The 24,382-nt window shown below is 45.1% G+C and overlaps 1 protein-coding gene across 5 annotated transcripts in view; it reads right to left on the minus strand.

Annotated features, from left to right (window-relative positions):
• The window catches only part of UTP4 (UTP4 small subunit processome component), a 158,367-nt gene that overhangs the window by 67,569 nt on the left and 66,416 nt on the right, over positions 1-24,382 (minus strand). For all 5 annotated transcript variants that reach the window (XM_085638684.1, XM_085638682.1, XM_085638683.1 and 2 more), the window contains exons 7-9: positions 19,387-19,558; positions 7,318-7,409; positions 7,020-7,116 (exon numbers count right to left, since the gene is read on the minus strand). In XM_085638684.1, the coding sequence (XP_085494810.1) occupies positions 7,020-7,116; positions 7,318-7,409; positions 19,387-19,558 (361 nt within the window). The remainder of the gene's footprint in view (positions 1-7,019; positions 7,117-7,317; positions 7,410-19,386; positions 19,559-24,382) is intronic.

Raw genomic sequence — 24,382 nt, forward strand, 5'->3', positions numbered from 1 at the left:
AGTGCTTTCAAAAGAGGTTAGCTATAGGAGAGACAAATCATGAAAGATAGGTTTCTATAAATGATTAACAAGGGCACGGATATAAATGCTACCTGTAGGCCATTTTCAGTTGAACACTGTAAATATGCCAAAATCTGGTGTGGAAAAGATAATTGATTTAGGTCTTTGTCGCTACATCATTTACAAAATCCCGTTGGTTTTTGGCAAAAGCCCCTCTTGTGCATCAATCGATCCAAGCATTAGATGGCAAACGTCGGATTGAAAGAGCCGGTGTTGCAGTCTGTGGTCTATTAATGTAAATTTACTCTCACTGAATTGAGCGTGGAGGTGGATTCTGTCTGGGACACACAAGACCGTTTAGAAACATATCGAAACTCACTGAGTAGCATGTAGTCAGTAGTAGGATTAAAGGGATTATCAGCCAAGGATGCAAAAATGCTTACCTAACTGGCATTTACTGGCTGAACCTAGGGGTAAAGATTCACCACTTTGTTTGGTGTGATTTATTTGTAGTTTGCTCCAAACTTCATATGATTTCGGACAGCTACGGATTGTAGAGCGGTCATTCAATGAAACTTTGTCTGTTGCCTCTCTGCTTGTCAGCTAGTTTATTCTTGATGCAGAGGGCGTCTTAGGATGTTTTGTAGACACTATGGCTACAGCCCCATTCTCAAAGGAGTAATGCATTTATGGATGGCTATGGAGCTAGACTTCTCCACAGCTACACATTGTAGACCAAAAGCACAAACCATTGAAGAGCTAGTTTATGAGCACAGAGATATTGTTCTGATTCAGACAAACATCCTTTTCTGGTTAAGCTATGTGGATGTGCCACACACCTGAAAAGGGAGGAGTGAGACTACTGCCACCTGCTGCAACAATGTAAGACAAGGAAGATTTCTCTTGAGATTGGCAAGAAATCCACTCGAGAAAGACTTGCTTGAAGGATACCAATAACAGAATGTATATTTCCAAATTTCTGGTGTTTAATTTCCAGAATCAACCTTGGTTATTCCGATTGGCCAAAGGGATAGCTAGTATTTATACAATAGTGGTATGCTAGATAACATTACACTTAGGCTAGTCTTGCACTTCGAAACCAGACAGGTCTGCATCTTGAAGAATCTGCCCATTTTCAGGATAGCTGATAATCTAGCACAAGATGGCCCAGTCGGGTTCCATTTCTGCTCCAATTTTCTTTCAAGAAGAGTTAAACATTTGTTACCCTTTTGATTTATTCAGCATGCTAAAGCGGTTAGAAAGCGGAGCCTTGCCCTTCAAGTCACAAAGTGCTGGAGAGGGTACTAGGGAGGATGGGTATCGAGGGGGTTGAACGGGAGGATTTCATGATCTGTGCCAGTTTCCCATATGTGATCCAAAATAGGTGTTGTGGGAGCTGGCTGGTTCTTCATAAAATCACAAAATATGAATCCTTTCAAACAGCGAAGCCGAAAGCTTCTATAACTTTAGATATAAAAATCTGTACCTGCCAGAGGCTCCTACCAGTTTCACTTTGGAACATATATAATCAAGTGCCTCCTTACTAGCTAAGAAAGCTTCACACACAGCTGCATTGACAGTATTATCAACACAATTTAAGTATTTATTTAGGAATTTAAGACAGGACTCGCCAGCCTTTTCTATAATGACAGCTACCTCTGCTCAAGGAAGTCACACCGAGCTACTAACAAATTGTATCACAGTAAAATAGTGAACACATCCGTTAACAATACACTGCTGACCACCCAAACATTAGAGGTGGGATTACTAGCAGAAATGTGATGAAAAGCTTTAGCAATATGCAGTGCCTCCAACACGACTAATTAAATAACAGTAGCATGCACCCTCTGATACAAACGACGACACCAGTAAGTCTCCACAACTCAATGTGAATTACTATACAACTATCCACTTTAAATACGTTTTGTAAATGTAATAATTTTGCCTTGATCAGCATATCAGATTCTGAAAACAAAAACTTTTCAATCAAATTCATCTTCCTTTTTGAGCAAATAAACTCAATAACCCAAAATTATTTTATGAAATAAAACATTTTTTCCTTCAAAATACAGGTTTCAGTTTCAGAAAATCTTTGGTCCCCAAACATCAGGTTGTCATTTTCATCAAGTCTCACATGTACAAATGCTTCACATGGCCTGAATCTGCTTCAAACGTCTAGGCTTTTTTTATCAAATGCTAAAGATAATTATGCCAATAATGTCTATAATATTCAAATAATACTCACTACTGTATCAGTGGCACCTCTGTGTCAAGACAGGACATCATAATGGCTAGGATGCCACATTATATCAGTCATGGCCATTATGTCAAGGGTGGCCAAAATTTGGTCGGTCATGATATCAATTTGTCAGTGACGACAGCCAGTATGCACCACTAGACCAATAGACTAATTATTTCAAGGATGACAATCATTATGACAGCGCCATAATAAAGTCAGGATCAGACACAGCTGTTCAGAGATGAACCCAGTAGGATGGGAATCAACATATACCTTTGCTGTTCCTTGACACATCTTCCATAGAGCTACACTGCTTATCAGGGAGAAATGCAATGCCAAACACATAAATATGCACACATGCATGCACACACAAAGCTCAGAAGTCTATCTCTGCTCTAGATCCAGCCCCAGCTCTCCTCAGCTCATGGAGTGATCATACACCTAACTGCAACACCAATGTGACTCTGCTTTGGCTATTGCTGGCGCTCATCGTTCCAAGCCCATTGGCTCCTGTAGGCCAATACAGTGTGTGCTTGTGACTCAGCATGAAGCTCTTCCATTGGTTTGGTTTGCTGCAGCTCTAAAGGTCTTGAGATGACCAGTGATATCTTCTTTAATGTGCATAAACCCATAGAATGATGTACTGGGCTCAGATTTTATCGGAGAGCTACTTCACAGGTGTTGGGGTGCTGCCAAGAGCTTCCGACCTACTTGTTGGGGACCCATGATTTAAAAGTTTTTTGTTGTTGTTTTTTTTAAGATGCATACAGGTCATACAATCCATTTCAGAGCGAAAAAAAGAAAAAAAGACAATGCCAAATTCATAGCCCTAGAGAACTGGAGGCAGCTGGGTGAAGTTAGATCTGGAATTCTTCAATCAACCTTATGAAGATCAAGGGCTTAACTAACAACAATGTAAAAAATGTGTTTTTCAAGTTTTCTGGACTGAAGATAACTCGTTTCTGAGGGCTGAATCTGCTTTGTAGTTTTGACCCGACCCCAAAGTTTTTCTGACCTACATGATCTCTTAAACAAGCAATCTTTGATGTGGTAAGGTTATGAAGAATGCAGTGTTCTGTTTGGATCTCAATGATGTGCCAGTTTGTGTAAATAACTGGGATCTTTGCAGCAGGATTCATTATGCATAATTCAAAGTATGTAGAGCTTGATCTTCAATTCAAACAGAAACCTGTGGAGGGCTCTTAAGGCTGGCCTGATGTGGTTGTACGTCTATAGTTGCTTGCACCGTATGGCTGCTTGGTTTTGCACACTTAACAGCCTGACAATCGTTTACTTTGAGTGGCCAGAAAAGACCATATTACATAATTCCTATTTTGCCCTGAAAAGAGCACTTGTAATCTCACACTGGTGGTTAGTTTAATCTAGAGAGCTCTGAAGTGCTTCTTCTTCCCATATTAGGCATCATAATGTACCTTTCCCTTTGTCAAAACATTCTCAGTAAGAGGGGTTACACAATGCGTATTAGTATCCGGGAAAGGAAAGCATTTTAAATATAGCATCTCTGTCCAGAAATGATAGAAGGAGCATTTGTAATGCTATGTCATTTGGAACAGGAGTAGTACTTGAACTAAATTAAGCTTCAAACCTTGTTTCGCATCTTTAGCTGTAAGTAAGTCCAAATATCTGATCTTGGCTTGTGCAATCTGCGAGTGGTATGCTACAAGTGTTCCAATTTCACACCTCTTGATCGGAAAGAGGAGTTTCAAGTTTATTTCTAGAATGCATAGTCAATTAAAACCGTTCCACCTTCAAACAAACAATCATAAAATTTGGAATACGGAGAGCCACTGTGGTCAAATACATAATTACCCGCTTGAACAAGATGGAAAGAAGAAAAAGTCATAAAACGCAATTTAAAGTGCAGCATGATCTCAATAGAAAATTAGTCATGGACTTGGCTGTGCAAAGTATGTTAAAGTGTCAGTGCTCGGACGTAGACATGGCGGTGGAAAGTTTATTAGAGTATCAATGCTCAGCCATAGCATCCTATGTTGACCGTAGCGCAGCTATCAACTGATGACATCAATAATAGGACGTGGGCCTGGATGTGCCATATTTATTAAGGTAAAAGTGCTCAGCCATGGGTGTGGCTGTGCAGAGGTTTGTTAATGTGTCAATATATAGTTATTGTTACGTGGGCCATTAATAAAAAGCGTTGCACCAGGTGCCATCGAGAAATCAAAATCAGGAAATCGTGTATATACAATTACAGTGCTACAGACTAAGAGTCAAAAAGAGTAAGGCTAGAAGGGATCTGCTCTTATAATCTGGTTGTAGCAAAAACAGTTTTATGAAGGAATATCAGATGAGATAATAGAAGAGTTCAATGTTAAAAGTGCTTAAGTACTGTGTATACGTGGCTGCATGAAAACCATTCTGCCAGACCCGGCTGCAGGCCCATTATGCTGTTCCTAGCAACTGGTGTTAACTGTTGTGCCTGGGTCATTAGGTGACGGGCCGCGACTGTCTGGACTGTGATTATCTGATGTACGGAGGGGCTTGAGATCTTCTGTTTAAGTTTATTCAGGTATTTCACAAGCCTACAGATGAGTTGCATGTATTTTCCATTGAAACAGGCTAAAATTGCAGGCCTGCAACTACAAAGTCTCTTCTGGTTCCAAATCGGTCAAAGAATTGTTTTCTTGTCTTCCACATTGCCTTTACAGATATCTATCTGATGAATCAATGTCTCAGGTGCGATAAAGGAGTGTCCGGGTGATATCTGCACGCTTCCACGGGGGGAGATGAAGATACGACAGCAAGCATCCCATATGGAATTTCATGAAAGCTGTTTTAGGTTGAGGTTTAATAGCTATATCCAGGTATGGCTGGTGTGCTAGTTCGGTGTAAAATGACCGGTTGAGCCAGGCGAGCTGTCTCTTTGTAAATACCTCCTTGTCTGCTAGCAGTGAACGGGCCTAGACGTTTTTGTTAACGAACGCTTTGGTAGTAAGAGCAAAAGAATTCCCATTGGTCTGTTATACCTAGTGATGCCAAATAACTATCTAAGTAGAGCCTGGCTAAGGAATAGGCCCCCCTGTTTATTTTTAGCTAAAGGAGGTAGCTGAGCGTTCCGGAGATGGCTGCCTTATGGTTATAGCAGAACTTGATAAATGCACCCTCCCCCACCATTGATTGTCTGACTATGCCAAACCGGAGGTGTAATTGGGCAGGTGACGTATAAGCTGGTAGAGAGAACAGAGATTTGAAGAGCCTGGTGAGGACTTTCTCCAGGTTGGCCCCGTTCCTTCCCCACAAAGTTTCACTGCCATAAACAATGGTGAGGATTAGCTTTGCCTGGATTATTTTATCAAAGGTAAGTAGTAAGTGATCGGAAAGAGGACTCATTTGCTATTTAAAAATGTACGCTATGCAAACAAATGATGGACGGAATGCTGAAACAAATCATTCACCCCCAGTGAAGAGATCTGGGTTAAATCCATCATTTTTTTGCTCATCATGCCACCCCAGTTGGATACTTGTTTCCAGTACAGGGAGGACCTGACTTGGCATTTCGGAATGGACTGTTCCCATGAGGAGCAGGGTCTAGACTGATTTCTATATAGCTGGGTTCAAACTGGGGTGGCATGGTGAGCAAAAAACAATGGATTAAACCCAGATCTGGGGGTGAATGTTTGCATTGCTCGGCATTCTAACAATCATCTGTTCTTTTTGCTTTTATTGCCCTAATTGGGAAGGGTATGCCCAGACATGGATCCGTGCTCACTGTGCCACTGGATTCAAGGTAGCTTGGCTGATGAGGGGTGATACCCCGAAACCAGTCCTAGGATGCTGGTTTCTGGTCCAGGAAGGACCTGGCTTGGCAGTTTGGGCTGGACTGTTCCCATGAGGAGCAGAGTCAAGACTGATATGCATACGGCTGGGTCCAAACTGGGGGGCATGGTGAGCAAAAAACAATGGATTAAACCCAGATCTGTGACTGGGGGTGAATGTTTGCATTGTTTAGCATTCCGTCCATCATCTGTTCTTTTTGCTTTAAAAAAAGACAGCAGCCTGGGTATGGAGCTACACAGATTTGCTAGGTATGGACTGTTGGTACATAACAAATGATGTTCACATAAAACTCAACCTTGTGTTCCTATTCACAGAACCAGCTGAACCCTCCGATGAGCGGATCTCACCTGGTCCAGCAGCTTGATGTTCCGCAGACAATGCCTCTCCCCTTTGGTATTTGCGCTATCAGTGCCTATTTCCACTACCCGACCTGGAATGTTCCCAAAATTAACACATTCACATTGTGTATAATAATCTTATCCACTTGAGATATCTCTTATCTAATTTAATTGTTACAATCATCTTAGTGAAATTATAATTCACCCTTTACAGACAGTACATGGGAGTTCAACAACGCAAGATATTCCAATGAGTTCTGCAGTTAATGAAGGCTAATCTGGGTCAACATCCTGGGTATGAATTCTGATTGATCTGATTAGATACTACTAATCACAAAGTAAGCACAAAAGCCTTCCACCTGGCTCTGTGCCCAGAGAGATTAAGAATGGAATGAGCGTGGAGCCTGAACACCTCATACATACAAGCTTATTTAATGCACACTTGCCACCATAGAAAGGTTACACAGGTGTGAAGGTCTTCAGGCTCTAGTATGTTTATTTATTCATTTTTAATATTAAGCACTTTTCCAAAGCACCAGCATAAATTCTTGTAGGGCCTTCCAACAATGTTTGCTATTTAATAAATCTCACCCCTCAATCTCCTCCTCCCTTATCTCTTAATTTACCTTGTGCCTCAGTGGCGCCAAGCCTCCAGAGTTCCAAACGATCTGGATATTGGAAGAGAAGCAGCTGAGCCTTCTTTGCACAGCAAACTAGGCGGCGCTAAAAGAAAACAAACCACAAAAAAACATTACAATTCTTCAGGCAAAGAATGGTCTTTCGGCGTTACAAAACTAATAATTCCTGCTGCGTCAGCGTCATACCTGGAAACAGTTGCCCGATCTTTTATCACCGTTTAATACCACTGATCACTTATACAGCCATTAAATGGACAACTCTCAATGTGCAGAAGTAGAAACTTACATGTGGGAAGGTTATTTTTCGCAGGGCAGCATCATAATTCTTGGATTGCACCTTTTCCATGAGTGGGCGAATGACCAAATTAGCATCCAGACCTTGAGAGGAAGTTAGGAGATGGTTAAACATAGGTAAATCAGGTCAAAGAAGAGGCAGAAGTAAACCCTATATAAATGGATTAACAGGTACCATTGTGCAACATGATATTAACTGATAAATGAGGCAGTCAGATGTGGGCAACACCTGAACATTTGAAAATTATGGACTATGGAAGAAGGTATTTAAAAACGGTAAGTGCTGCAATTAAACAGTTACATCGATGTGCTGAACTGTATCACAAGAGATTGGAGCATAGGACTCCTGTTTCTTGAGCTACGCGAGACCTCTGCACATCTGTATAGGTGGGTTCTGTAGAAAGCCGGCTTTTCATATAATGGACCAAAACGAGGCGCACTGTGTAAAGAGTTCAGGGAAACCCCAGTTGGTCTACCGAGGCACAAATGATAACCCAAATGCTCTCTTTTGTGATACTGTGGGAAAATAAGGGTAGTGCTAAGCATTTGTTGAAACACACAGAGGCGATAAATGAGACACACACTCAATAATAAATCTGAAACCAATTTAGAAAAAGAAGTCGTATTTTTATATAAATTTGGATACCAAGAACTTCAATAGAAAGTAAGTACGTTTTAAAATATTGATTTTAGTAGGTAAGTAAATGTTCACTTAAATCACGCACAGTGATTTTCTATGGGAGAAATGGCAAAGATAGCAAATAGGTATTTACGGTCTGTTTCCGGGGGTCTCCTTCGGAAATTAGTGTCGTAGTGGGCTAAGATCCAAAGTACTACCAACAGTTTCTTGTTACCTTTTCTGGGGTGTCCGGTTACAGAGGGCTGGTGGCGTTGGTAGCTGTGAGCGCTATGCCGGTAAGGAGAAAGGGGGCCACCTAGAAATAGGCTGCATGGGGGGGGGGGTCTTGGGGACAAGTCTGGGAGCTCCCAACGTGGAGCTCGGGTCATTGAGGTCTGGGGACAAGGGAGCACAGTCGGTTTGTCGGTGCCCGGGCTCGGACGCACAGTGGAAAGGTCGCTGGGCTCTGTGAACGTCAGAACCTTGTGGTTGTAATATCGCCAGTTGAGGTGGGCAAAATCAGGACAGCTGGGCCACCCTGGAAGTGGGTCTCCGTAGTGCTGACTTCCCTCGACGGCTGCATGGTTTTGAAGTCGTTAGAGCCCTGACTCGATTTTCATGGTTCCTGCTTGTTGCTAGGGGTCTGGTACCCTGGGCATTGGCCCTGTGCAGCTCTGGTTGGTCCTGGTATCCTCTCACTTGGTGTGGAAGATAGATCAGACCTTTTGGGGCATAGGGTACTGTTCCTGTGGGGCTGCTGCTTCGGGTTGGCCGGGGAGCGGCAGCACGGTAAACTGGACTTTAGGTTTCTGTGATTGCAGAGTGCAGGGCAGTAGCTCCTCTACTCCAAGGGAGATTGCTTGGCGACTTGCGAAGGTTGGCAGTCTTCCGCAGTTCTTGGAGGCTGGTCAGCTGCAGGACGGGCTGCTGGGTTGCCATTGTTGAGACTTGGTGCAGCAGGCAGGGTTTGGTGGCCCATAAGCCTACACCAGCCTTTAGTTAGCGCCTTTTCTTGCGGCTCTTGGTGTCATTTTTCTTTTTTGATCCATCAAATCTAAGTTTCTGGTGTCAGGGGTGCCAACTAAATACTCAATATAGGGGCATTATGGGTAGTGACAGGTAGTAGCCAATGGACTACTTACCTTTAGGGCGTCTACACCCTTTATATGACCACTTGCTGTGGGCAGTGGGCATAACCCTGTTCCAGAGTGCCTAATTCCACCAGAATCAAGATGGTGAAATTCTAAAAGTTGTGTCCACATCAAGTAGCCCACTCTAGGTGTGGTACTAGCCTGAGAGGTGGACACGCCTCCTAACTAGCTACTTTTAGCCCCTGCCCTGGTGTCAAATGGGCCAGGGGCAGGGAGTGGCAATTACCCTGTCTGAGGAAGCCTTTGGTTGCATATCAAAGGCAGCAGAGGCCTTTGAAGTCTCAGGCCTAGATATGCTGATTACTTTAGCCATCCTGCTCGGAGGAGGTGACAACACCTCCGGCCAGAGCAGGCTTTGTTTCTGGCCTCAGAAAGCACGAGCTCTCACCTGCAGGGGGTCAGAAACCTGTTTGTGGTAGCAGGCCGGTCTGCACCAGTCAGTCAGCACACTAGTACTTGGTAGATTTTCAGGGGTCTTCTCTAAGGTGCCCTCTGGGTGCATGTGTTATTAAATACATCACTGGAATCGGTGTGGGCTTATTAATATGAGATGTATGATACCAAACATCTCTAGTTTCAGTGAAGTCATCATGTAGCTGGGGAACTCGTAAACACCAGTGTCCAGCACATGCACTTAAAAAAGGCTTACCTGTTCACCTGCAATGTCCAAGAATTGACTTAGGAACCACAAGGGCATATCTGCTCATGCACATATGTCCTCACATGTAGTATAGTGAACCCTGCCTTAGGGCTGTAAGGCCTGCTGTAGGCATGACTTATCTACAATGCATGCAGTGTCTACAGGCATGGCACACAGGAGGTGTGCCATGTTGTGTCTTCACTTTTCTCTTCACCATGGCACGCAGCCTGCAATGGCAGTTTGCATGTTGGTGCAGAGTGTTACCTTAGGGTGGCACAATACATCCTGCAGGCCTTAGGGACTCTCTTTAGCCTCCTTGCCCTAGGTACCAAGGCTGCCATTTACTAGGGACTTTCAAGGGGTGCTAAAGGTATTATCAAGTGGGGAAACAATAGTACAGTTTTAGGTAAAGAGAGTTGGCACTGGGGACCTGGTTAGCAGGAACCCAGTGCTCTTCTGTTAAGGTTGCATCAGATATCAGGCAAAAAGTGGGGGTGACCATGTCAAAAAGGGGCACTTTCCTATAGGTTCTTTCCTCACAGAACACGTAAAGGTGTTCCTTGACAGGCAAGGACTGTACAGAGGAAGAAAGACAATCGTCAAAGAATCAATCAGGCTGTACATGACAGCTCTTGTGGCCGTGAGACCTTCCTCTGTTCCTTCCTCATACATTGTAGCTGAACCTCAATTTGCTGCAGGTTGCTCCACTCAACTGTTTTGGACATATTCCCATCAAGAAGCCACTAGTTTTACCGTTTTCATGAAACTACCCAGTCACAGGAGCATCATGAGGAGAACTTCACCTTGAACTCTGTTGCCCCTCTTCCCCCAAGCAACATGATGGTGGAGAGGATGTAGCCTTATGGCTAGAGCGGTCGACCTTGAAGCTGAGGAACCGGGTTCGAGTCTCGGCACAGACGCTCAACATCCTTTGATACAGGGCAAAAATATCTCCCCGTGCGTAAACAAAAATGAATGTGTCCATCTCTCGTGTCTAGTTCGCGCTGTATAAAAAAACTATAAAAAACACTAAAAAACATGCTATCTAGGCATACAAGGGTGTGTGTAACTTGTAAGCTCCGCAGTTTTACCTTTCTATAACACTCAGTTTGGGACTCCAATTCACACTCAAGACAGGAGCCAGGATGACTAATACTGCCACACAGCAACAATCCAAGCATCCACTTTTCGACCTGATTCCCCAGCATAACTCAATAAGTGACCAGGGAAAGAGCATTGACCATATTCTCAAACATATGGTGCATTCGAGGACACCTTCTCATCAAGTGATAAGGACAAATGGAGACATGAAAATAATAACCTGATTTTCTATAGCACTTCAGATCAGCCCTTTAAATAACATATACTATTATTACATATTAATAGTACTCTACTTATTTTAGTGACCTTGGAAAGATTGCAGGCTGTGTTCGCCATGTAAAAGCTAGAACTTGTAATATGATCTAGAGATCACATGAAGGTAGAGGAGGAGGAAAGAAAGTAAATCAGAGGATGTCAGTGTGAGCAATCAGGGACTGACAGAGTTAAAAAAATATATCAGGCAGACAGTGGAAGAAATACTAGAATCCAACTGAGTCTACAGAAACAGCAAACTAACTCTTGGCTCGGCTTATTCCTCTTACTGTCAAACCACACTACCTTTTTCTCCTCCTCCTCCCTCCATTTGCATTCAGGTCCCATTTTGTTCACTTTATGGTCTCTTCCTGAGGGTCACACACAACCAATTTGATTTGTGGTGGGAGAATTACAAGTAACCAAAAAACATGCATACTCCCTCTCTCACATTCCCTTAGGTTTCCTTCTTTCTTCTCTCATATTTCCACATTGGCCTTTTGGTACTAAGTAATGATCCATTTGTATCCCAGTTTTGTATTCCATAGCAGGCTTGCAAAAGGATAGTAAAAGAAGGCAATGAATGAGGGATCCCTACTTGTCTGCCTTACCTCATCAGTATTTTAGCAAGAAGATTACAAGTTCAACTAGTTTGAAATCGCTATATACAGAGAGTATAGTCTGAAATGTTGCCTAAAGTATCCTTTTTTAGAACAAGGTTCCTTGAAAAGAAACTTGGGAGGGTTTTCAAATAGCAATTTTAATACATGGCTTTCCCCTCGGAGACCTGGAGAGAAAAACGTACTCCCATGATTTAAAGATATGGCATTAGCAAAAGGCATACCTAGCATACACTAAGGATGGTGTTCAAGTAAGCCATCCTATTACAAAAAGTTCAGATTTTGGTTGTCGAAAGTAATCCCAAAGTATTCTATGATATAAAACTGACTGCAAGGTCTTTCCACAAATATTAATCGTACACCTTGCTAGTTAGAACATGTTTTTTTGCTGGGAGGTATTTTTATTTACAATGCGTTTGTTTTCCAGTCTAGGTTTTTCACGCTAGAGGGACAAGTTACGTTTTTAAGAAGTTAGATATGCAAGCTGCCATTACTTACTCATGTGCATCGTGGGTGTAGTGTTGGAACAAAGGCAAAGTTAACTATGATCATGTTTTGTAATCTTTTGCCTGTTTAACTTACACCAGGTATTATGGTGGTGGTGACTGTAACACGTTTTCGTGGCTTCAACCACTGTTTATTTATGGTTTAGCAATTATTATTCCATTTTGTATTTATTTATTTTTAAAGTTTTGTATAGCGCGAACATGACCCAAGCGGGTATCAGGGCGCTTTACATACGAGATGAGGAAGACCCAAGTAAATAGTTGTGGGAGAAAAAGCATAAAAATATATATCAATTACACATTAATTTATTGGCAGGCACACTGAGATCAAGCATATGCCCCGTAGCGTATTAAGCAGCAAAACAACATGGGAGACAAGAGGAGCGAAATTTCTAGTTCAGCGCAGTGTTCAACAGTAAGGCTTTCACTTCTCTTTTGAAGGCAAATGTTGAGGGAATCAGTCTTGTTTCCACAGGTAGGGAGTTCCATATTCTCAGGGCAATTCCAGAGAATGTACGATCGTAGGTTTTCATTTTTTAAAATTTCTTTGGTTTGAGCAGAAGTGTGCTGGTGCTCCTAGAGGGCCGGGAGGCTCACGATAGTTCGAGCTTATTTGCCAAGTAAAGGGGAGTGTTGTAGTGTATCGCTCTATGAGTCATACATGCAATTTTTAACTGGATCCTTGAGTCAAACGGAAGCCAGTTGAGCGATTTCAGGTCCGGCGAGATGGGGTTGCTTTTCCGAGAGCCAGTGATGAGTCTAGTCGCAGCATTTAGCGATGCTCTAATGGAGGCTAAGCAGAGTTTCGGAAGCCCGCATAGAGTAGCACTGCCATATTCTTGTCTGGAGAGGACTAGTGCTTGCACCGCAGATTTGAAGTCATCTTGGGGAAGGTAGGGTTTGAGTTTTCTTAGGATGCTCAGTTGGTAGTTAGCTCCTTCGGTAGATGCTCTGATGTGATCCTGCATGTTTAGGTTCTCATCGAGCACAATTCCTAGTGATTTCGTGGAATCAATGATGTGAGGTGTGCATGCAGTTCAGAGCCGAGAGCTTTTTAAGCTATTTCTCAACAATCGTGACTTGCTTAGCGGGAGAAATGAGGAGGAATTCTGTTTTAAAGGTGTTTAGTTTGAGGTGGTTAGATGTTAGCCAATTAAGAGATTTGTGCAGGGTTCCGTTGAGTGACTTGATATCTTCAGGGGAGGCGATTTTCATGTACAGTTGGGTGTCGTTCGCGTACATGTGATATTGGAGGAGTCTTTGAGGATTACAGTTAGTGGTTCCATGAAGAGGTTGAAGAGCGTGGGGGAGAGCGAGAATCCCTGGGTCACACCCAGCGAGCAGGGACTGGGGTTGGAAAGTGATTGATTGGATTTGATTCTCTGAGTTCTATTGTTGAGAAAAGAGGCAAACCATTTTAGAACAGTGCCTGAGAGCCCCATCCTACATTCCAATAGGCTCAGTAGATTGTCATGCTTGACAGTGTCAAATGCTGATGAGAAATCAAGTAGTACGAGTAGGCAAGACTTGTTCTGGTCAAGCAGGGTGAGTGCGTCGTCTACTATATGAGTGATGGCCGTTTCAGTGCTGTGGCCAGGATGGAAGCTCAATTGGAATTGGTCAAGCAGTTGAAATTGCTCAATGTGTTTGTGCAGTTGTTCGTGTACACATTTCTCAAGTAGTTTTGCCAGGGTAGGGATGTTTGTGATTGGCCGATAGCTATTCAAGTCTTCAGGGTCTGCTGTGGGTTTTTTGAGAATGGGGAGAACTAGGCCCTCCTTTAGGCAGTCAGGGATCACACCTTGCAGGAGAGACGCATTGATGATCTTGGACCAGTGTGGGACCAGTGATCCTATCATTTCTTTAAAGAAGTTGGAGGGGAGAGGATCAATGAAGTGATTTGAGGGTTTCAGGGTTGAGAGGATGCTGAAGATGGCAGTGTCGTTGATGGGTGTGAATTGACTCCAAGATGCACTGTTTTTAGTGGAGTGAAAGGGCGGAATAGGAGGGGACGAGTGTAAGGAGGAGTGAAGAGAGGGTGAGAGAGCGATCAGGGCAGACTTTAGATCTGATTCGATCTTACTCGCCTTTTCCAGGAAGAAGTCGGCAACGTCATTGCAGTTAGGCTGAGTACAGGAGATGAGAGGGGATTGAGTAGGAGAGGTATTGGATTGTGACTTAATCAGCTCAAACAACCTTTCCGGGCGATTTTTGGCTTTGTCCAGTTGTGATTTGAAGAAGGTTGCTTTCGCCTTTCTGATGAGTTTGTTGTATCTACTCCTTTTTAGTCTTAGGATTTTTAGTAGATCAATAGATGGAGCGGATCTCCAAGCGCTTTCTGCCAGTCTCATGCTGCGTCTGTCAGCATTAAGGCTGTCGTTGAACCAAGGTTTGGAGTCTTTGATGGCTTTTCTTTTTATTTTAAGGGGGGTAGTTTCATTCAGGGCGGACAACATGGAGTTGTTATAGTGCTTCGTGAGGTCATGCACGTCAGCCATATTTGGAGGCGACGGTAGGGAGATATTGCAGCGCGCTATAAGCTCATTAACGTTTTAATTTTGGAGCGTCCTTTTCCAGTGTTTTTGTTTTACTAGTTGAGATATTTTGGGGTTCCAATCTTCTAGGATACGGAAGGTGATCCGGTGATGGTCAGACCAGTCACAGGGGAGGATAGATTTGAGCTGTATGGAGATTGGAGATGATTAAATCGAGGGTCGATCCTAAATTGTGCGTGGGTTTGTCACAGAATTGAGTCAGGCAAAGGTCAGTTAGGAAGTTTTTGAGACTGTTTACCGCCTAGTCATGTGGGTCATTCCAGTGGCAATTGAAGTCACCAAGGAAGATCTGGGGGCAGTGTCGTCCCTGGTTGGAGGAGATGGTTTCCATAGTTTGTTCAATTAGAGGGAGGTTTGTCACCTGGAGGGTGATAGGAGATGTATAGGCTGCATAAGGGTCTATGTTTGCTAGTGATATCTATGGATAAATATTCACAGAATGAGAGATTAGCCGAAGGGGACTGTTTTGCTGAGAGAGAGTTGTGGTAGACACAGGCTACGTCTCTTGCGGAGGATTTCCATCTATGCTGTGCTGGAGTGCACGGTAATGTAGCGCTAGAGTTGGCATGAGGCAGTGGTTTGGGTGGGGGGGCGAAGGGTTTGAGCGTTGAGGGTTAGAGAGTAAGTGGGTCTTTTGGTGTTGCAGGGGATAAGTATTCAAGGAGGAGTGTGGGCGAGCCTGCTGTGTAACGAGGGAATTATGTGGGGGAAGAGTCAGGAGGGAGGGAATTATGTGGGGAAGACTCAGGAGGGAGGGGCTGCTGTGGAGTGGGGGAGTTATGTAGGAGAGAGCTAGGAGGAAGGGCCTGCTGTGGAGAGGGGGAGTTGAGTAGGAGAGAGCCAGGAATGGGGGAGATGAAGTGGTGGTGATCGGAGCTCGGGATATCTTTTGCTCCGGCATTAAGGGAGTGGCTATGTTCAGGTCCATGTCTTAGGGAGACGGTGGGTGAGTCTGTGGAGCCCAGATTTGGCAGAGCTGGGGCCCTATTTGTGTTATTGAGTTTAGGCGGGGCGATCAATAGGTGGTTGTGGCAACTTAGAGAGAGATCAAGACGGTCCTGTGGCAAGGTTAGAGGAAGGACGTTCCTAGAGTGATTTGGAGTGTCAAGTGATTTTTTAATGAAGCAGAATCGGTCATCAAATATGCTCAGGTTCCGATCGGAAGCTTGAATTAGGATATTCCCATTGTTGTATATGGATATGGCAGCATTAACACTGAAAGTGGGTGATGGCACAACTAATTACCATGAGGAAATTTCTTAGCCGAGGCGATTCAGAGTAAAGCTTGGAATGCCATTCTCCATTGCGCTTTTCTTTTCGTATAGAAGATCAGGTCACTAGTAATGGTTCCTTTTTTTGGACAGAAGTATGGGTCAGAGATAAGGGTTTCAGGATTGGCTTTGAGCAGTCTATGTTTCATAGATTTAGTCGTATTTTTAGAAAGGTTGGTCGGATAGTTGATTATGTAGCTGTTCATGCCTATATTCTCGAGTCTGGAGTCCCAATTGCCTTGGGCGCTGGGGGGCATGGTGGAGACAGATAGGGTCACGAGTATAAGCTGGGAGGAAGGAAAGTATAGGTTACCAGAGTAGAGTCCTCACTGAGGGTGGGTCTTGTAAGGCGGGGTCATTAGCGGGCAATGTCAGTCCAGGGTAAGATGGTCTCCCAATGAGTGAGGTAGTTAGTGGACAGGAGGAGCAGTGCTCTGCTCCTGCCATGTATGAATAACGGGAGCATAGCTAAGGTTGCTATGAGTATAGGGGGCGAGGGATGGTTAGTGCCCTTGCCAAGAGTGGCTAGTGAGAGCCGAGAAAAGTGTGGCTTGGTAGTCCGGGGACAGGGGACAAGGAAGGGGGAATCAAGCGGGGGCCTCAATTCAGGTCAGAGAAATTGTGTCGGGGAGAGGAATTCAGTGAGAGGCTAAATTAGGTGGGGCAAGAATCTTGTGACCGTTGGCCCTAGGCCTGCCTTAGGGAGTGAGGGGGAGCAGGATCAAGTAGGAACGAGGGAATGCTCGTCATTCCAGTACCATAGTGAGATATCAAACAGATGGGCATAGAGAGGGCTCCGTGATGTTAGTGGAATTGAGTTGGCCAGTCCCTACTTTGGGCGATAATAGGCTCTAGGCCTGCCACAAGGGGTGTAGAGCTCAGTGGTCTTAGTGACCCAGACTTACCCGCTACCGGACCAGGGAGATTGGAACTCAGTAGGATAGGTAGGCCTCCAACGCGGCCTTTGGGCTTGAGGAGGTGCGAGTAATTAAGGAGCAGCCATTTTGGAAGTCTAAGGTTTCCTGAAATGGTGAGATCCTGTACACGGTTGTTTAATCCACAGAAGGAGATGAGGGTGAGGGCACTTAGCCTATCTTGCGATATAGCCCAAGGGAGTCCAGGGGGCTGGAGGAGCTCCATCCGGTCTTACGTGAGTCGGGGGAGGGGGCTGGTTTTGTAGTCTAACAAATCGGTTGGTGCCACGGTGGTAGGAGCGACAACGGGCTCACAAGCACCTGAGCCAATGTATCCCTGTTGATCATGCAGCCTTCACATCGACAGCCGAATCTGTGCGGATGGCAGGGGCTTAGTGATCATCAGACCCCAAACAGAGGCAAAACAAGGAAGAGGCAAAAACGGAAAACGGCCTGCACCGTGCGGGTGGCAGGGGGGCTGCAGGGTGGCTTAGAGATCATCCGAGCCAACCCAGAGGGCAAACGAAACAAAACAAAGGCAGCTAGAGCAGGACGTTGCGTTGCCGGTAATCGGTCCGCTGTTCTCATCCATCTGCGCCGAATACATAGTAATCCTGATTATGATGAAGTGCTGTGCAGCCCTTTACGCTGGTGTCAGGCTCCCGAATAGCAGGGGGGCACCGAAGTAAATGAAACAGCATCAGATAAAAGTAGCGGGCAGGAGCAAAACAAAAGGCAAAGCAGAGGCAAGACGCTGCTACGAGGGAGGTCCGGTCAGAGTTCGACGTAGTCCATCTCTACGGTGCCCGGGACCTGGCTGTGGGTCGGGGCTCAGAGATAAAGAGCGCCAGAGCCCAAATGCCAAAAAGAGAGAGACAATCGCCGGATCGTAGCGGTGGGCAGGGGGGTGCAGAGATTGACCAGGAGAGCCGATGCATCCTTAGAAGCTCACCGAGCAGTTTAGCAGAAGCAATATGGGAAGATTTGAATCAACCAGCGAGCAGACCATCCGTGCTCACCAGCGGGCTCAGTTCCGGCCGTGCGTGTTGGATGTATGGATACTATGCAGTAGCCATAAAGGGAGGATCTTCGCGGTGAGAGATGGCGACCCTAGAGCCAGCCGCCATTGTCGTCTGAGACGCAATGTTCCACGACGTATGCCCTTGCTGTGGGCGTCCTTGTGCCCGTGGCTAGTGCTTGACTTATGCAGGGTAGATCGGGATCCGTTATCATTCACGGAACATCGGTGGCCTCAGCTATCATAGCCACGGAACATCTGCGGGGGTTAAAAATGCATCAGGTATCCGCCGCAGGGGTATCCGATCCGCCTTGTCTGGGTGCCACTTCCAGTGAGGCAGAGTAAGAGTACAAGTCGGGATCCGTTAAGTCTCACTGAGGCCGTCTCATCCCGTGGTTTGGGGATGTGCAGTAGGAGGTCGCCTCGGTACCGGGCATCATTCGGCGGCGCTCATCAAACATGAGGGGCCGGTACGTCGCTGAAGATTCTTACTGTCGTGACCAGCGAGAGGATGCAGGTCGCCAATCCTGTGGCGCACATACTCGTTGAGAGAGCTGCGGTAGATGAGTTAAGGCTCTACGGGTCCGGATAGAGCGAATCTGCAGGTATGTGACGACAAATCGGCGTTTCATCTGATTGTAGCCGGTATGCGATTTTTGATGTTGGATGGCCGGGTTATCAAGGGGATATCACCGATCTGGAATTCCCCAACCGGGAGCTATGAGGGAGAGCTCCTACTCGGCGGCCATCTTGCGTTGTTTGTAGAATGTACTTCTCATTGTCGTATTCTGACAATAGAAAGAACTGTTAACTTTGTCCTGAAGAAAGTAGAATATATTTGTATAACCAGCAAAACATTGCACTGATGATGTAAATGGGCTACCTGTGTCAAATAAGGATGTATTTTCTTAGTTATGCTCATGATCAACCATATAGAGGCACATCTTATCGAAAGACTAAAACAATTATTTGTCTTGCCAGTTAGGAGGAGTTCATTAAAGTAGTGAGTTTTATACAATGTGTTTATGTCTGAACTTAATAATTTTGCATATGATATAAGAAAAAAAATACATTTTTGATGTGTGATAAAAGAATTAAAGGATGCTACATGTATGACTAATTCTAATGTGGGTATGTGGCCACAGCCAGCTGTACAGTAAATAAGGAATCCTAGATTCAAACTAAACAGTGTCTAATGTGTAAATTGTTATTGAACACTGGGGAATTTACATACTGTTGTGTTGTTAGAGGTCCTAACCCCTTGTATTTGGGGGGTACTCCTTTTTATGTTTTTAAGAGTGTCATGGCCAGTCTTCGTGAGACTACAAAGGTAACATATGAAACAGCTCCAGAGAAGATTAATGAGTGCTACTCATTGACAGGATTAGAAAATTGAGTGCGACACATGATATACCTCCAGAGACGAGTGCTGTTGCGCTGTGTGCCACCGATCGGACATCATGAGTGTGGTACTTGAAAGTCTTGGTCCTCACCCAGTGGCATTCCTTTTCTCCATTTCTGACAGGCAGAAGCTGGTACTGAAAGATAGTTCCTTCTGCTGTGCCCACCACAAAGCTGTTTTCACTCTGAAAAGAAGCAGTCATTAATTACCAGTGGACTTGAAGGAATGAAAAGCTTTATGTTCACATTCTAAAGGGCCAGCTGGGAGACCAGCTAAGCCGAAATAAATGTTCTGAGTTACTGCTGCATGTGATACTCTCCACTGCAGCAAGTGCTCTATGAAGTACAGAGTGTCTGGGATTCATTTGAACTTAGGGATTTCAGACTAAATCTTTAACAAAGCAGCCTAAATGTGCTGTTTACGTACGATTTGACATAACTACTCGAAAGCTTTGTATGATGTACAGTGTGTAAAATATGAAAATGGCAATAAAAAAAATGTTACAAAAAAAAAAAAAATTGCTGTTTACTACAGGGTCTGCTCTTCCAGCAACAATCTGGCTCTCTTAAGCAAAATGCAGATGTGCTGCAATAAAGTGTTTGCATTTACTTGAAATGCTGTTTTATTAGTTTCAGCAGTACCTAAAGTGCTTGTTCTCCATTGCCCCTTACATCTTCTCTTTACCATAATCTAGATTTTGAGATACACTCTTGCACCAAAAAGCTAATGTGTTAGACTAGTTTTATTTTCTCAAAGACAATAAATGACTCATACCATCCCCTACCGCCATCCTGCCTTTCCGTCAAAGCACCCATGATTAGATTGTTGGCCACGGTCTCTAAATACTTTCAGTGGCAGCGTCGCCTCACTGCTTTTAAGGAGTGTGACAAAGGAAAAATAAAATGATAATAACTTGTTATTATTAGCATTTTATTGTTTCCAGCTTCTTGGTGGGCTGGCAGGTGGGGCTGCTCTGCTCGCAGGGCAGGAGAGAAGTGGTTTGCCCACTCCATGTGCTCATGAATGCTTGGCCACCGTCTGGGGCCAGTCAGTCATGTGGAGTTCTCATGTTCTCCATACAGGCTGTAACATGCCTAGGCCCCCAGTCTCCGTCTGAGTGCCAAACCACAGCGCTCATACCAATCACAACGCTGCATTGAAGCGTTGTGATTGGTCAGGGGAGCCTGGGTGTGGTGATTCCTGGTAGGTGTTCTTCCGAATCCGACAGAGGAGAAACAGAGCAGGGACGGAACATTCCCCTTCCTCCTCCCCCCATCCCACCTGCCACCCCCGATCTGTGCCGGCCCCCCCCCGAATAATATATATATTTTTTTTAAACATTTTTTATTGGAATTTTATAGTACCAATTGGTCAAGCGCCCGGCATATATTATCATGAAACAGGATATTGACAATTTTCCAAATAAGACAATATCATTGGGTACATTTTGTAGATACGAAAACAAAAATGAACAACAAAACTGTACGCAGACTCCCCCACCCCACCCCCACTGGCTAGCACTTGTGATCACAGATATGGGTCTAAAAAAGGAGAACCCAATGTCATACACCATGGCCCCAAACCTCTTGTGGAAGCTGCTCTTCAGGGGGCTTGCGAAGGAAGAGGGGGAGGTCTATACCCCTGTACGTAGCCCATCTCAACCATATTTTCCTATGCTTCTGCGGGCAACCCCGTGCTTTGAAAACCGCTATCTCCGCACCCATGCAGTTGTCTAGTTCTTTCTGCCATTTCCCTGTTGCCGGTGGTGAGGTTCCCTTCTACAGTTGGGTAATGTCACATTTGGCAATTGTGAGTACAAGGAAATGTAAGTGCTGTTTATAGCAGTTCCCAACGATATATTCTGTGCTGTGGAGTAGGAAGAATCTAGGGTCCAGTGGGAGATCCCAAGATAGCACTTCTTTAAGGGAGGTACAAACTTTGCGCCAAAAGCGCTGTATTCCAGCGCAGCTCCACACTGTGTGGAAGAAAGACCCTTATTCCCTATCGCAACGTAGGCACTGAGGAGATGCTATGGGCCCCATCCTCCAAAGACGCAGGAGTGTGTAATACACATGATGAACGTATTTGAATTGGATAAGACGGTACCTGGAGGACACAGCGGTGCCCTGAGGACTAGCTATGGCATCCGCTCAATCGTCATCTTTGAGCTCCGGAATATCGTCCTCTCATGCCTTCCTAGTCTTGTGTAGCGTCGTGGTTGAGTGTGTAGTCAATGTTTGGTATATCTGCTGGATTTTGTGTCTGCCCAGATGGCCCAGAAGGAGGCAACCCTCCAGGGGGTGAAACTCCAGGAAGTCGTCTACATTCGCAAGCAATGGGTAAGAGCATGACGTAACTGGAGGTACTTGTAAAACTGGGATTTATGAAGATGATACTCTTCCTGCAGTTGCGTGAAGGATTTGAGAGTAGAACCCCTCATAATGTCCCCTAATGTAGAGATGCCTATAAGATCCCACTGACGGAACCCCTGTAGCACAGCCACTGGGCGTATGAATGATCCACGCCACAATGGCGTTGTCCGGGTCAGACGCCTGTGCCACCCCATGCAACGGACAGAATACCTCCACAGCCGAATTGTAGTTCTGCTGGCATGAGGAAGAAAATCCAAAGACTGTGAGCTGTACAGCAACCGAAGGAGGGGAACACCTGCCATCGCCGCGTGTTCTAGGGCATATGCCGGATCTGTAGGTGTGTTATACCACCAGGCATTGATGACGAGGAGGTGAGAGGTCGCATAATATGAGTACAAGTCTGCAGCCGCAATGCCGCCGTAGTAGGTAGAAAGCACACAGGTTTGTAGCGCCACCCTAACTGCACCCCCACCCCATGAAAATTTGTTAAGAACGCAATTAATTTGTGCAAACCAAGACCTTGGCATGTAATACGGGAAGTTTTGGAGTCGATAGAGCACTCTGGGGAGCGAGACCATTTTGAAAATGGCTGAGTGCCCATATAAGGAGAGGGGCAGGGAGGACCACACGAAAGTCTCCCCCCGGAGGCCGGCCAGGAGCAAGTTAATGTTGCACGCACAGGAGGTCGTGGGGCACGGGGACATGAATATTCTGAGATATTGGACCCACTGAATACTTTTGAGTTAAAGAAACTCACCTTTCCTGCAACTTGTCTTATGTCACTCATAGCATGAGATGTCACCAGTGACGTTAAGAAAGAAACTGATTATGTGAGATCATCAAAAAAACATTAGGGAGTGTTAAGGTTTAGTTATTCTGGTATTTCTGCCACGAGCCGGGTGTAGGGCTTTTCCTTAGTCTCCTTTCTAGAGACACCTTGGTAACGGCGAGTCCTTCTGGAACCCAGAGTGAGGGTTTGTGGTTGTGCAACGTGAGTCCTGAAATGAGTCAGCGAGGGTGAAGTACGTAGGTGGAGGGGAAGGGTGTTCCAGGACTTGCGGCAAGGTTGGAGAAGGAACGTTCTTCGGTGCGGCAGTGGCGGATGCGTGGTATCTGTGCGAGGGCAAGGTAAGTGTAGGTTCCTGGGAGGTAGGTGGAAATTCCAGCGGTTTCATGTAGGCGGGTCCTTAGTCTTGGAGGTCTTTGTAGGTGTGGGCCAGGCTCATGAATTGGCATCTTTTCTGGATGAGGAGCCAGTGGAGGTCTTTCAATTGCTGGGTGATGTGGGTTCTCTTTGGCAGGTTGCAGATACGTCTGGCTGCTGAGTTCTGGATCGTCTGGTGTCTTCTCATGAGTTCAGTGGTGGTGCCTGCATAGAGTGCGTTGCTGTAGTCCAGCCTGCTGGTGATGAGGGCCTGCGTCAGTTTTCCTGAAGCTTTTGGGGAGCCACTTGAAGACTCTGTGGAGCATGCGGGGAGTGTGGAAGCAGGCTGAGGAGATGGTGTTCCTGTGACGTTTCATGAAGTGTTTGCTGTCCAGGATGATGCCAAGACTGTGGGCGTGGTGTTTCGTAGTGGGGGTGAGTCCGGTTCCCATGGCCACCAGAAGTCGTTCCAGAGGGAGGTGTCTCTGCCAAAGATCAGTACTTCAGTTTTGTCCGTGTTGAGCTTCAGGTAGTTCTTCATCCAGGCTGACACTTTGTTCAAAGAGCTGTGGAAGTTGGTCCTCATCGTGGTGGGGTCTGTTGAGAGCGAGAGGATGAGCTGGGTGTCGTCGGCATAGGAGACGATGTTGTTGTGGGTTCTGATGATGTCCGCAAGTGGTGTCATGTAGATGCTGAAGAGGGCTGGACTAAGGGATGAGCCGTGAGGGACGCTGCAGATGGTAAGCTTGAGTTGTCAGATTTGAACCATATCTGGGGTTGCTTGTGTTCCACCTGGAGGGGACTTGGCCTACCAGTCTGAGCTAGACGACTATTCCAATCGGAGCAGGACTAAGACTGATTTATATAACTTGGGTCTCCGTCTAAAGTGGGCAAAAGCCGATGGCCTGGGATGCGGCCCTTCCATCACCTTGTTTTTTTGCATTGGGCCTGTTGAAGGCTGAATCTCATTCTTTCATTGTGCTGGAGTACACTTGTGAATCAATATGGAATATTAATCTCATATCCTCTCCTCCTTGTTCCAGGTAGGTTTCTAGGATTCTACAAACGTTCAAATAGAAATTAATGTTTTTGAGGTATACCATGTCATCATGTAGTCGGTCTGTCAGGGTGCATTGGATGTGATCGGTTGTTTCAATGACTCTTCAGTACAAGCATTAAAGTGTGCATGTTCAGTTACTCAATCATCACAAGTTTACGTTCACTTTATTTCCTGAGTTGAAGTAATTATTCTGATATTCGCAGATTTTGTAAACACTTATCTGGTTTTTAATTTGTAAGTTTGTGGATTGTTTTTTACAGTTTCTGAAATGTTTGTCTAGGCCTTGTTACTTCCATATGGGTACATTCTTCCATCAAGTAGTCAATTTCAGAGCAGCCTCTAACTTTATTTTATTCTCTCCTTTTACCCATGCTGTGCTTAACTCTGTTTCTTAGTTGTAGTGTGTGATTTTTGTCATGTTTCCAATATATG

This window comes from Triturus cristatus, chromosome 12 (genome assembly GCF_964204655.1).
Source record: "Triturus cristatus chromosome 12, aTriCri1.1, whole genome shotgun sequence".
NCBI lineage: Eukaryota > Metazoa > Chordata > Amphibia > Caudata > Salamandridae > Triturus > Triturus cristatus.